Genomic DNA, 15182 nt, shown 5'->3' with positions numbered 1-15182 from the left:
TGCTCAGGGCTGAGTTGTGGCTGGTTTCAAAGCTTACGTAACCACTGTTCATATCTTGGAGAGCTTTATTAGTAAACTGTAACTATAAAATGAAAGGATGTTTTGCTGCCTCTCACAGCAGCTGGAGTCTGAGAAAAAATAACTTCAAATTCACTGGGCCGACTGTTGGCGACTTTTAAGATCGATGACATGCATCCATCAGCACACCTTAAATTTCACTGTGACAACTCTGACTATCACTTTACTTTTTTATATATGACACACAATTTAAGTGATGAGTGGATCTTCAAGCATTTATATATATTAATTTTGGCTGGGTTATGTGAATTGCATATATTCTAATCCTCACTTGGAGAAAAACATGCATGTTGACATGCAGCAAATGGTTGCAAGCTGGAGTCGAACCTGCGGCCGCTGCAGCAAGGCACTGCCTCTGTACATGGGGCGGCGGCACTATCCACTAGGCTACCGACGCCCCAAACCTACTATTTTTAAACATCCCATGGAGAGAGACTCACTGCAGCTTGTTCTATTTTGTTCTGAAAATGTTGGCATGCAACCTCGCTCTGTGGACGATAAATGAGGTGCAGACTTCCCTCTGTATCACGAGCAATGAGGAAATACAGCGCGTGCTGAACGGAGCAGTGAGTGACAACAACCCCGCCCACATTTAAGAGGTCTGTTTGCAGTGGAAACGCTAAACAGATCTAGGGTCTAGGTACCATGTCTGAAGGGTTACTTATGGTTCCAAAGGTACCATACCCAAAGTGTTTGATGGTAGCGGGGCTTAATTAATTATTCTTGTGTGTTTAATTTATGCAAAACAAGCTCTAAAAAAATAATAATTTGTGGTTTTAGGAGGATTATGTGCTGGAATTGGTCTTTGTCAGGGCAGTGATATCTCCGCGTCTTGTTGCTTCAGTGAGGCTGCTGAGCTAGGTGGATTTTTTTTTTCTTTTTTTTTGCCTCTGGACAGCGCCAGGCTAGCTGTTTCTACAGCGACTGTTGTGCAGATAATGAAGAGCACTGTTTAGATTCCAAACAAAGTGCCAGGTTAACACACCCTCCATCTCCCCATGCTGGGACTGTGCTGGCACACAGCTGTTATCACTGCCTAGTGTTGAGAATAACATGAAATATGATCAATACTATCAAAATACAGAGAACAAAAGCAAATAATAATAAAAAAAAAGATTATGCTGCATATTCAAATTTGCAATATGCTGTGCTGGCACTTGAGGGTATTTGATTTAAAGGTTTGCAAATGGGCTTGATTGTGGTGTAAAAACATCATCACTCAGTTTTGCCAAACACACACAGACACAGGCATACGCACCGACACGCACAGAGAGGGCCACCATGTAAGCAGAGAGACTGTGCGCCGAGCCAGCACAGCATTAACAGTCTGATTTATACCACAGACAAAACTTGTTTTCGAAGATCGCTCTTCACACAAATATGCCGCAGAGAGCAGCTGGAAGCCATCACCCTGCCGCAGAAATCAAACGTGGTGGGATTAGCCACCCCAAAATGTATTTTCTAACGCAAATCCCAGAGTAAACAGAGAGTAGAGGAATGAGACGATGACAAGGAGGTTGGAAACAAACTGTTAGAGTCTTTGAACGTTTGTACCAGATCAGGCGTTTGATGTTGATACAGAGAGATGAGAGTCAGCGCTGGAGATCAGGAAAGGAGGAGGGAACAAAAAAAAGAGAGGGTAGAAAGTGCCAGGCAGGGTACAAGGTGTAGTCGGCACCATCTGAAGTGGATTTCTACACAGCCAAAGAAGGAAGCGGCGAGAGAGAGAAGAGCAAACAACGTGAAAGTGTGAGAAATCCTGGGAACTGTACTGAATGGATATCAACACCAGCCACCCGCCAAGGATAGTGTTTTCATTAACATGGGATTTCCAACATGGAAGTTCTGATTCCAACACAGCAAAGAGTACAGCCCTCCCTTCTCTCTAAATCCATCTCCCAAGATAAGCCTGTCCTGGACAGATAACATAACTCAGCTGATTGCTATCTCTGCGGTGTTATTGCATTTGAATTTAGCAGGTGGACAGGACTGATAGATACAGGAGATACCATTCAACTCTTCCAGACACAACCTGGAATGTCAGAGTGCAGTATGTTGATCTTTGATCGCCATATGCAAGAGGATATTAACAATTTCTGAAAAGGTGCAATATCCTGTGTCACCAAGAGTTAACATCTGACCCGTGTGAGCTTGTGATGATTCATTGGTTGGACTTCTCACAGTGCATCGTTAACGTCACACAAAACAGCGATCCTGCACTCCTGATTTGAGAAATCCAGCTGACTATAAAGTTATGCTTTATGCAGGTCATCAAAACTCAACAGGCTGCTACAATGCACCAAGTGATTCTGTCATATTTTCCATTTGCACAACACGTCCTCAGGAGGGATGTAATTTGTAATTCATGCTAAAAAGGTGCTACATTCAATGTACATGCCAGTTACTTAGGAATATGGCTTACTGTATTATGCACTGCAAAAATAATGAGATCCGTGCACAGTGTTCTGTGTCATATCGTTTTTATGCACCTTTGGTTCATGAAGGTTCATATCTATATGCAGTATAACCAAATGGTGACAAATCAGCTGGTCCTCATTGTGGAGATGATTTAAAGCAGGACTTTATGTAACTTTTGAAGACATAACACATTCATCCTGTCACAAATTAAAGGCTGAATTCATTAGCAATAAAACACACCATTTCATGCTTCAGTACACTCAAAGATTTGCAGCAACAGCCAGATGTTAATTAGCATACCTTGTGTAAATACTGCTGTATAAGGCACATTACTGTGTCAGTTTGCTAACTTAAAAGTAAACCATTCAACAATTGTTGGTCACTGTTCAAGGTTCAAACTTTGCCCCTCCTCCCTATGCTGCTTATATGTACACTAAAGCTACAGTTGTACAAATGATACATCTGTTACTGACACTTTAACAAGCTAATAAAGCTAACTGCTAGCATCTACCTGTCCAACAGAAAACAGGCCACCTCTGCTTTACTCTTCATCCTTAACGTCTCCTTCAGTGCTTGCCAGTGAAAGTGAAAGAAGTCAACTCTAGATTCACTCTTGTTTTGGAATGACCTTTGTCCACGTGGCATTTCACCTTGCTGTACCTGTGCCCACAATTTTCGTAGTTTCCTCTTGGATGAGTGCTGCCACTACCTACTCAGTATCGCACCTGCGCACTGTTTTTGGCTTGGGGCTACAGCACCAGAAACGTCCTGACTACAATACAGGCAAAGGGCGGAGTCTGTGCAGATATAGTGCTACATATTTTTTACAGTAGTGGGTCATAAGCAATGATTGACAGGGATTACTTCTGTATAGTGCTGCCCTTTAATAGTCGACCAAATGGTAGTCGACCAAAAAGGTCATTAGTCTGCAAGATTTCATTGGTTGTTTAGTTGCAGAAAAAACAATCAAACAAACACATGCGAAACTTAATTAGAAGCTGTGCCTTGTCAAAATATATCAAAGCCTTTATAACCTGATCATATGGGAATATAATTTGAAAGGACAGCCGCAGGAAGAGGGTTAATTTCCAGGGCTGGTACCTGCGGTTATTCCACAGGCTAGTTAATAACACGTCGGGCAGGAAATCCAAAGTGTGGGATCATTTTGAGAAGGTGAAGGACGAACCCAAGGTGATATGTAAACTCATCTTCATTGGTCGACTACAAACATGACGTATCATCTGAAACATGGAAGTAGCTACATGCCCATTAGCCCACAGCGTCATTAACAGGCGGCTCGCTCAGTGTGTGACGTGCACTTGTAGATACAGTATAGGCCTATATTAATGAAGGGTCATTAGTACGGTTTTGTATTTCTCTGTAATGTAGCACAGTGTTAACAATGTTACTGATACTATTCTTTCTCACACCTTCAACTCAAACCATTGTGTTGCCCCCCCCCCCAAAAATATAGAATTCAATAATTAAATTAATATCGTGAACATGCAGGCGACTAGTCGTCTAACGACTCTAAATGACGACTATTGGTTGACTAATAATATTCTTAGTCGGGGGCAGCCCTATTTCTGTATGAATCTATATATTGTTTTTTAAAGAAAATCCTGCATAGTATGCCTTTGAGGATTCTTCTCCACTTGTGCTTCTGCTACATTAGTTTAGCATTTTAGCTAACAGCTAAGCAATATTCTCACTGATGTGCAAAGGTTACATAGTCCATTTTGAACTACTGATTATTTAAGATTGATTAAGATCCCGGATTTATGGGTTAAACAAAGTGGGTCCATTCATCTGATAAAGAACTGATGCACACATAGTCGGCTGAAAATCTTTTCTGAGCCAAAGAAAATACAAGATCATCTTTCTCTGTAAAAAAAGGAACAAATGTGTGATCACATCAGGTTGCACACATTCCCATCATGCTGGTCACTGATGTAACTGTGGACAGAACAGACACTACTTCACCGCTCTTAACCATCAGTGTTTGAGGAATCATTCTCAGTATTGGTTCCCAAATAAAAGCAGCATGTGATGACACACACACACTCACAGAGACACACACTGGTCTTTTATCCACACTTCCTCTCTGTCTCTGCCCCTTTCACTCCCCTCTTCTTTCTTTATTAACTTGCTCAACCACTAAGTAACTCCACTGCCAGTCCACATTCAGACATGGACAAACAGACAGAGCTGCTCTGATAAACACGCCATTCTTCCAAGAACCAGGCAGGTTACTGGAAATAAAAAGCAAAAGGAAAAAATAAAGGCGTGAAAGCATGAAGGAGAATAAATCAGCTCTGAGGCTGCAGATTTGTCTCAGTCCAGGTGTGTGTAACCGCTCCATTTGAAGATGATGGAAGTAAAAATCATTAGATTTCCATCAGTCGTTGATCTTCTATATAAAACTCTCTGGCTCGCTTTAAAGGGAGGCAACAGTTAATGATCTGAGGCAGTGGCAGTCTGTGATGACTCTATTAAGTAATGTGATGGCAGAGTAAATGGGCAGCTGGTGACTGCAATGCTGGGGTCGAACCCTTCAGCTTCCTCAAACCACACAAACGGCGAGATAAATTAGAGCTGGTTAATTTGTGGGAGAAAGGGGGGAATAAATAAGAACAGAGGAAGCAATTATGATGGAGGTGCAGAAAGACATTAACCAAAGACAGACACACAGGGACAAAGAGAAAGAGGGAGAGTCTGTTACGTGGCTCTTACTCAGTACTTCATCCTTGGTCCATGTGTTGTCTATTACCTCCTGCTTCTTTGTTTCTGCCCTACTTCCAGCGCACATACCCACCGTGCCAACAACACGCCAGCCAAATTAATAGGAAATACACACACACACACACACACACACACATACAAACACACTGGAGTGAGTGCCAGCATCCTTGCTCCAAGCTGGCGTGAGTACAACACACTGTTGCTTATCCCGTCAGAGCTTCCACCAGAGGCTATTTTCCAATCAAATCAAAAGAAGGGCTTAGCAGGTAGGCCCGGGCCTTTGTCTGTAGAGCTGGATGGATGAAACAGACACTATGAGAATGTCCTCAGTGCTTTCTTAGTTTCTTTAATCCAGTGTTGGGCGGTCACTGTAATCCGCTCACTTGGATAACATAATTACATTACAAAAACAAAGTTACTAATCAGGCAAGGAGATTATTATCAAATTACTACGAAAGAAAAAAAAAATCTTACAGCAGGTCCGAGCGCTCGCTTGTTGTTGAGTGTGGTCGAGAGAAATCCGGCTCCACACAAAGCGGCACATTACGTGTCCAGTGGAAAAGCAGACAAGTGCATTTTTTGGCAAAAACATTGAAAAATCTGTCGTGGTTTAGCCCACAAAAACACATAAGAATACATAAGCCTCAAAAAGTCTGCCTAACATGGCTTTTCAGGCAACCAGAGGTTCTCATTACAAACCCACATGATATGAAACATCCCCTCAATAGAACACATATTGTCTGCATGTCTCAATTACAGCCTGAATTCCTCGCTTAAGAAACACACACACACACACACACACACACACACACACACACACACACACACACGGAAATATGCAAGACCATTGATGCTTGTGTGTGTATAAACTCAGGTCGATGCATGTAAAGGTGCACACACAACAATACACTAATATATATGCGAAGTGAGATATGGTTTGTGCAGTATGAGAACGACAAGGACTTAAACTTCACACACAGGCTTAGCCCAACTCTTCCATTTCCACTAAACAGAACCTGCTGTGTGTGTATGTGTGTGTGCATATGTACAAGTGTGTTTGGGCTTGGCCGGGCAGCAGAGCTCTCTCAGGTTACACACACACAGGAAGGCTCAGAGCAATAACAAAGGCCTTTCAAAGGAACCCTCAGCAGGTTAAGATAAAATGTTTTCGCTCAAACTGATAAAAAGCATCTGCAGCTTAAATGAACAGGCGCTGGTATCAGTGGCATGGTATGCACCGCAGATCGGCCGGCACTGATTAAACAGACACTGGGCTGTCTCTCTGTTGCACACACTGAGTGCTAACGGCAAGTGTGTGTTTCTGTTCTGTGTGTGTGTCCAGTCTGGTAATGACAGAAGCACCTGTGAGGTTTAGTTCCAGCTCTAAATCCACAGCCTGCCAGTACTGTCCGCAGTGGGAAACAGAAGACGGATAGTGTGTTATCGAGCAGTTCTACACTCTGGACCACTCATCCTGCACAAGGACGGGTATTGTTAAAAGTTTTAACGGTACCACTCTTAGTGTGATCAGGTACGGGTACTCTTAGTGGTTCTTTTTGTTATTTTTAAAGAGAGAAAAAGAATAAACATTACTTTATTGTCTCTGTGATTTCTTAATGACAGTTTGGATGATGCTCTGACCGTTTCAGATTGAACTTGTGGACACACAGGCTGTGTGTTGGCAATATATAAAATCCAATTTTAGGAAAATCGTCACAGCAAAAAGAAGACACCACCAAAAAATACAATCTGAGTTAAAACGATTGCTAGTGGAGTAGCTTAGTTCAAAAATTTGCGATAAAAGCATGACATTTGGTACATTTATGGCCAAAGGCATTCTGAAAATAATTGAATATGGAGCCATGCTATGCTATGGCAGCCATGAAAGCCATTTTTCAAAATGGCCGCCAGCAACAACAGTTTTCTTATGTGTGATGGATACAACTTGATACTGCGGACATATATAGTTAAATTTATTTACTATAACATTGTGAATTTTACATTTTTCTATATGCAGAATTTGAAATAGAAGATTAGAATTTCTTAGAAGCTTCCTTCTAGCTCACAAGACTCACAGCAGTTGTGACAATACCCTGGCCAGACCTTGGGTTTTCAATCAAGGGGAAGTTTATTCACACTCACCTTCACAGATACAAAGGCCTGTGCACTCTAAGGCAGCTTTCTTGCACTTGCACTGCCGAACACAACCCTTCTTACATTTGCAGGAGACAAGTTCATAGCTGGACTGGCCTGCATCCAGTAGGTATGTCCTATATCCTAATATCCCTCATTAACATGGCAGAGGTAGCTGCGGTGTGGACACCAGCACTTGACCCCACACATGGCCTCCTTGGAACACTGCTCTCTTTACATGTTCCTCAAGGGCAGCCTCTGTGGAGGGGGATTGACTGCACATTGTGTCTCTTTCCAATTAACTTGGGTCATAGAGTAGTATAATGAACCTCTCTATTGTGGCCATTACCTCCTGTGGTATGTCATTTGGGGCAGAGGACCGTTTCAAGAGGGCATGTGTAAGCTCTGGAAACACAGCCCATGCAGTCTTTTTCCCATGGCCAAGAAAGCTTGATACAGTGTCACAGTCCGTCAATGCATGGAACATTGGTATTGCACATGCTCTCTCAGGCCCTAGCCTTACTGCAAATACATGAGCTGCAAGGTATCGAAAGTTCTTTCCAGTTCCAAATGCCAACCAAAGCTCATGTTCTGGCTGTAATGTCTGAGCCACTGCCACAGCCAGCACCAACCATGATTTTCTGATGGCCATTTCTTGCTGCATGGGCAACATCAGTGCCTCTGCAGAGTGCTCTTGGCATATAATACAGAGCTTCCCATCAGCCTTGGCTGTGCAAGAAGTTGATGGTCCTTGACCACGAAGACTCAAAAGTTTGAATTTCTTTGACACTTTCACATACAGTGAATAGTATTAATGCAGCAATGGCCGAAGGGCTATCCTTTTACCACCTTTAACCGCAGGAAACACATTCAAGTATGGGATACAACCAGATTTGGATGTAAAAACTGACCTACACCTAGCCCAATCGTACATCCAGTGCCATTTAATTCCTGTGGATCTGTACACCATCTGGGTAACTATATTAAAGCAATATAAAGCCCCGTTACCCTTGGCTCTGCTCTCCCGCACTGGCACATCCTGTCTATTCAGGCGCAGCTATCTAACTACATCTAAGTATGCAAACTACAATATTAATTAGATGTGGGACTAATATTAGATAGCATTTAGGAAACTAAAACACACTTCTACTAAACTATGACCAGAACCAGTACATTGATTACTGACTACAGAAAGCATGGCATTATAAAGCTGACACTGAACCCCATGCTGAGTTTTACAGCAGTGGTGTTGCCAGTGTGCCCTGGCTGTGTTTTGACATCCACTCTATTACATTTTATTGGAACTAAATAATTGAATGAAATGGTGTTCATATTGAATTGTGAGGTGGACGGAAGCTTCCAAGCAACGCTAATGTTCCTATTTCAAATTCAGCATCTAGAAAAATGTAAAATTCTACACTGAGATCATCGAAAGCTGACCAGTCCACCTCACAGCTGAAAACTGGCAGCCATTTTGAATTTTCCATGATGGGGTGGGGTGGGGGTGTATGCAAAAGGCCATTCATAATGATATGGCAAATAAATTTAACAAATTGTGTCCTCAGTATCAAATTATATCCATCACACATAAGAAAACGTTTGTTGCTGGTGGCCATTTTTAAAAATGGCTGCCATGGCTGCCATGGCCGCCATGTTGACAATTCAAGATGGCTCCATATCCAATTATTTTCAGAATGTCTTTGGCTCTAAGTGTACCAAATTACATGCTTTTATCACAAAGTGCACTATTGTTTTGGTTATCTGCCCCACCAAATCAGAGTTGGTGAAATAAAAGGTTTGAGATAACATTTATGTGGCCTTAATAAATTGAAATCTATTTTAAAATTCGTCAGTTTAATACCTGATTGTGGTAGCCATCCAAAATCCTGTCGGAGCAACACTCTCACTACTCTCTTCTTCTTGGCCAGTCTACATCTCAAATCACCTGCCATGCTTGCGTGTGTGTTCGTCTGTGTAGAGTGCACGTTTTGGTACAGAAAGCCTGCATCAATTATGTGGAAAGGTTTTAAGTGGTGTGTGTGTGTGGCTGTGTTTATGTGCAACATTTCTTCCTCGGTACCACACAGGATGACCAAGACCACATTCATATTTACAGCGATGGCCCAGAGGGAGAAGAATCAGGGCAGGAATGTGTGTGTGTGTGTGGGGGGTCATATTTATGCATGGTCATGCTAACAGCTGTGCTGTCACTTTAGCATGTGTGCGTACTGTACGGCTGTACCACAGAGCATCTGCAACTTTTACCAAGTTTAAATTATGACTGTTATGATCTAATTTATGGCACTTAAAATGAAATACAAGCCTACATTCCACAAGTGGAATTAATGTGAAATTGGAAACAATTGCATGCATATCAGTGCGGAGGCCTCCTTGATGGGGCTTTCACTCAGAGGAATCAAAGCCCCAACATACTGCCATGTGCAAAAGGAAAATTCTTCTATACAACTAGGGTCTCACTTTAATTCATTTCTATCAGTTAAGATAACATTTTACTCACCAAACTAACTACAGATTACTTTGGTGAGTGCATTTCTGAGATGAGGCAAGAAACACAAGCAGTCAGATGATCAGAACGTTGCAGACAAAGTATAAAGCCAAAATTGCACAGGAAAACTGTGTGGGCAAATACAATAAGCAAGTTACCCGCAGAATTTAATGTTGGAGGTGCTTCTACTTGCCTGAAATAAAAAGCATCTTCCTGACTTCACGAGAAATGGCTATGTTTTTATGAAATATAATACTAAGCTGATTAACCTTAATCCAGATCTACGGACACCTTTATAGGTGGCTGTCCACCTTGTTGCATCTCACCTGGAAGCCCTGGATGCGAGCCAGGTAGTCCAGCTGCTGTGCAGGCTGCACCGAGACGCCGCAGGGCAGGGCCGAGTTCTTCCCCTTCATGGCTAGGGAGGCGTCGGCTGTGGGTGACTGACCGTTGAGCAGCAGCTCCCTGGCCATGGTGGCGGTTGGGCTGGGTGAGGAGCCTGAGCCGCTGTAGTACGGAGGGTGTCCTGGGGGCAGCGGAGCAGAGCAGGGCCCCATGTCTTTGGATGTCATGTAGTTGACGGAGCCGCTGCTGTTGCTGCCGGGGCCCGGAGCACTGCCCACTTGCTTCCTGCTGGCCTCCATCTCCTGGTAGACGTCGGGGCTGAGGTGGAGCAGACCCTTCTGGGCTGGAGGGGTCAAGGGAGAGGGGAGGGAGAATAGATGGAGAGAAAAGAGGAAAAAAGAAGGGTTGGATGAATGGATAAATAGGCAGATATGAGGAGAGGAAGTAGAAGAGCAGATAGAGAATGTGCAGAGATAGCATGGATGAGGCCACATGGTTTATAAAGGAGCAGAGAGGGACAAAGGTAGGAGATTGGGGGACAGAGAAGAGAGAGAAAGGATTTATATGGCTCTCATTAATAACCGCTGAAATGATTTGCACACACATTCCTCTGTCACTCACAACCAGACAATGCCATGGTGTGTTTGTGTGTGTATATGCATGTGTGTGGGTCTAACTGTGTCAATTTGTGTGTGTGCAAGAGTGCGCGCTGGCTCCCAAACTGGCATTCCATCACCGAACGTAGATGGCGGTTTCATGTGGTTTGGCAGTTCCGAGCACTATCAAAGTGTCTGCTGGGAAACACACACAGCCTCTTTCTTTCTCGCTCTCAAACACAAACACAGAGACACAAACGGAGCATCTACCAATATCAACAGAGCGGCTATGACTTCATCATTGATGGGAAACAGTGCTGTCAGCTAACCGGCATCCTGCTTCACTTATAACGGCTCTTCAAATGAGGACCCAAAAGAACTCGGAAGCAGGTTCGTTCTCAGATCAAAGTTCTCGTGAGAAAACTTCCGAGGCTTGAGGATTCGTCCCGAGCAGATTTGGATCTGATAGGCCGAGGCAACTCTGACCGTCTTTTCTTTAGCAGGACGCAGCTTGATCCAGATATGCTGAGGTCCTCGCCAGCTGAGCGCAAGAGCGCTCCAAGACTATGTTCCGATCCAGACCATTTGGATACATCTCATTCGTTTATGTTGGCTTCCTTGCACTCTGACATCACTGTCCTGAAATGGTCGTGACAGGTGGAAAGAGGAAACAGGTTGAGGTTCAATACTGTCGTCACTTTGTGGCTGCGGTGAAAGTGAGAGAAAGGAACATGAGATGTGAGAGAAGATGATGTGAAGGGAGAGAAAGGATAAAAGAGAAGGACGAGCTGGGAGCCAGCTCAGATTGAAGAGGAGGTGGGGATGAGTGGATGTGAAAACCATGCGGAGCCTCCAAAGCCCAGCCAAGGTCACCAGAGACAGGAAGACCAGCTGTGTGTGTGTCTGTGTGTACGTCTGTGTGTGCTTGTTTGTGTGTGCGTACGGGGCCAACAGCTGGGAGAAAGCGCTGGAGTGAGCGCATGACTGACAGGCCACTTCCTGTTTGAGTTAACATTACCATCACACATACAAAGACAGAAGGTTTTGCGCACTTGTAGCTTGCTCTTGTCTAAGGTTTCTGAGACCCTGCAGACAGTGTTTCCCACTATGAACAATGAAGTTTGCGTTCCTTTCCAGAGGAGCAGAGAAGCTGAAGGAAACAGCAATGAAATCCAGGACTTATTACTCATACTACAACAAACTGCCCCATGCCAGCAATGACACAACTGTTAGGATTTTTCCCCCCTCCCAATCATGATGACAACTTTAATTAGAATTTACGCAAGTAAAACTCGCAGGCCTGCACATTCTGAATGTATCACAAAAAATGAAAGGTGTTAGCCAACATGACATCAGCTGTGGACAAAGAATACTGTGCTGGAGGAGGGGGGGGGCAGTGAATGTAATCCATGTGAGTGTGTGTGATTGTCTGCCTAAGTGTGCGTGGGCGTGCCTGTGAGGATGTTTGCATGTTTGCATGTGATTGAGTGCTTGAAGCTGGTGTCAGATGGCAGGCAAGAGCGTGAGAGCAAGAAAGAGCAAGAGTGAGACAAAGGGGGAGAGACAGCCGAGAGAGAATAAGTAAGAGTGACGGAGTGTGTTTGTGCGTGAGGACTGTTGGGTAGAGAGATTGTGAAATTGTGTACATGAAGTGGGAGCAAGCTGCAGAGAGGAGAGGGAGCAGGGGAGAAGCACAGTGAGGCTGAAAAGTGGGGGAATGAAAGAGTAAGGGAGAGCGTGTTTGCGGTGCTGGTTCCAGGCAGTTTTGGAGGGGTCCCACCCAGACTCGGCGTCCGGTGGGCCAGGGGAGCGCTGGAGGGAAGCCAGAGCCAAGCATGAGACTGATCGAAAACAGATAGGGCCAGAGCCCGCCACTATAAATCACCACGGTGGAGCAAGACCTTCACATAGTTCACACATGCACACAACGCACAGACACACACACACACCACACATATGCACAGCAGGAAATGAAATGTGGCAACTCGAGTGAAAAGCCCTGCTGCAATACCCATGGGAATAGCTGGGAGAAAAATCACTCTCTTCTTACTTCTTTTTCTTCTTCTTTCTTTCTACACTCCCTTCCTGTCTCTGAGCCACCCTGTTTGTTGTAGCACTGCGTCCCACAGAACCACACACTTCAATGCACACACACAACGAGTGTGTGTGGGTGCCTGAGGTGTGTGCGTTTCATGTGGAAGAGCAAAAACGGAAGGACTGAGCGATAGCCTGTGACACACTTACCTACTTTACTCCACTTTGCTTTACATAATGCAGCAATGCTGTTTATGTGGAGTGCGGCCGGCCAATGAGAGTTTGTAGGTGTGTACAGAACAGTTTGTACATGAGCTCAGGTACAACCGAACCCAGGCACTGCGCCCAAGTCTTATAATGGTCAGGAAAACCCTGCTGTTTATTTTGGCATCATGTTTGCTTAAGTGTGGGTGAAATTCTCATTTAAACAAATATGCATATAAACACAAGGGCGATATGGTGTGATATCAGGACATGAGCTTGATAAGTTGGTAACATAATTATTGTGACAGGGGCATATTATGCAAAAGATTTTCATCATATCTCACCCATTGTTTATACTATTTACAGATGGTGTATATTCATTAGCCATTCTGCGTTATACTCTGGAAGTTAATTTCTACTGTAGTTTCTACGGTTACTATTGGAGTTCGCCGTTACCGGACAGGATTTAAATAACATACCCATGCAGAAAGGATTCACAAAAAAACAGAAGACAACTGGATGCCTGACTTCAGGGTGGCGCCCATTCAATTCATAAAATATGTCAGACGCCTCTTATGTAAGAGACAAAGTTAAATAATATCCAGCTCACTTAATACATCAATGCAAATACCACTGAGGGGTGTGGTCAGACATGTGCCCTACTGCACCTGTAACCACACGCAACAATGGCTATGTTCACATACACACTAATATTCCACTCATTATTCCAAACATGACAGTATCTTTGCATGTTCTATTCATGTCAGCGTGGGTTTTCTCTGGGTACTCCAGCTTCCTCCCACAGTCCAAAGACATGCAGGTTAACTGGTGACTCTAAATTGTCCGTAGGTGTGAATGTAAGTGTGAATGGTTGTCTGTCTCTATGTGTCAGCCCTGTGATAGTCTGGTGACCTGTCCAGGGTGAACCCCACCTCTCGCCTAATGTCAGCTGGGATAGGCTCCAGCATACCTGCAACCCCCGACAGGATAAGGGGTTACGGAAAATGAATGAATGAATGTCAGTGTCTGAATTTGTTGCGGGTCACATTAACAGCATATTCTGTTTAAATATTCCGAATTAGGCCATTTCCAAATTTAGCATTTTCTGATTAAGACGTGGGATATGCTGGCATGGTTTCAGTTTTTATAGCATTATTTGGGCAGGTATACAGCATATTCAGAATATGTGTCTCAGCTGAGGCTTGTCCATTTACGATTGGCTCTGTGTGTTGTCATGGATACGCTGTACACGAACCAACTCACTAACAGTTTGCAAGACAGGAGTAGAGATGCATGCCTAAAAGAAAAGCCTGCATTTCTGGCAGGAAGGAGAGACACACCAGCTTTTAAACATTATGAAAGACTTGAATTTCAACAGGTTTTTGGACATGTGCTAATATCACAACGCTGACCTTTTCAAGAAGGTAGCTGAAGGAATGAAAGAGGGAGGCTGTGTTCGCACAGTCCAACAAGTCCGCCACAGGTAGGAAATATTTTGACGTGATAAATGACATGTTAGAGCGCGTTAATCAGCGTTTGCACAGCTTCATGTAAACAGGAATATTACAGGAATATTATTTGTCATTAGCCATGTAAACAGCTAAGTAGGAATAATGTCTTTCTCAGGAAAAGGGCGAAAACCGAAATATTTTGTGCATGTAAAGGCACTCAGTGATGTCAAAGCGTACCAACACACACGAGGAAAACATGCGATATGGGATACTGTTGTTTAAAATTGCGATATCAGTATTAGTCGCGATCAAAACAGAAATATTAGAGTGTTCTCAGTTCTTGACTCAGACGGCTGACGACATATCAGTTTTAGGAACCAGTTCCTCTCTGGCATTCACACTTTCATCTTATCACACTGTCCTCTTTTAACCATGCAAAGTAGTACAACAGCACTATCTAAATACTCCTCATAGCTCACATGCATGTATGCAGATTCTGACCAATCAGATGATGCTTAATGGCCAAAGAGTTTACAGCATGGCGGTTATCGGACAAAATAGCACCTACACAGAGAATGTAATTTAATACATTGTTACTATACTTAAAGTGCAATACTGCAGTCTCCCGCAATGTATTAATTGCGCAAGTTACCATCGTGACGACGATATAACAAA

At 43.6% G+C, this 15182-nt stretch overlaps 1 protein-coding gene across 1 annotated transcript in view; it reads right to left on the bottom strand.

The window, feature by feature from the left end:
- stau2 (staufen double-stranded RNA binding protein 2) overlaps window positions 1-15182 on the bottom strand; it is a 123611-nt gene that overhangs the window by 47912 nt on the left and 60517 nt on the right. The window contains exon 13 of the mRNA XM_049564651.1: window positions 10204-10565. Within this exon, the coding sequence (XP_049420608.1) occupies window positions 10204-10565 (362 nt within the window). The remainder of the gene's footprint in view (window positions 1-10203; window positions 10566-15182) is intronic.

The sequence above is a fragment of the Epinephelus fuscoguttatus genome, linkage group LG21 (assembly GCF_011397635.1).
Source record: "Epinephelus fuscoguttatus linkage group LG21, E.fuscoguttatus.final_Chr_v1".
Lineage (NCBI taxonomy): Eukaryota > Metazoa > Chordata > Actinopteri > Perciformes > Serranidae > Epinephelus > Epinephelus fuscoguttatus.
Note: the sequence above shows the minus strand (reverse complement) of the source record. Positions and strands in the feature narration are given on the sequence as shown.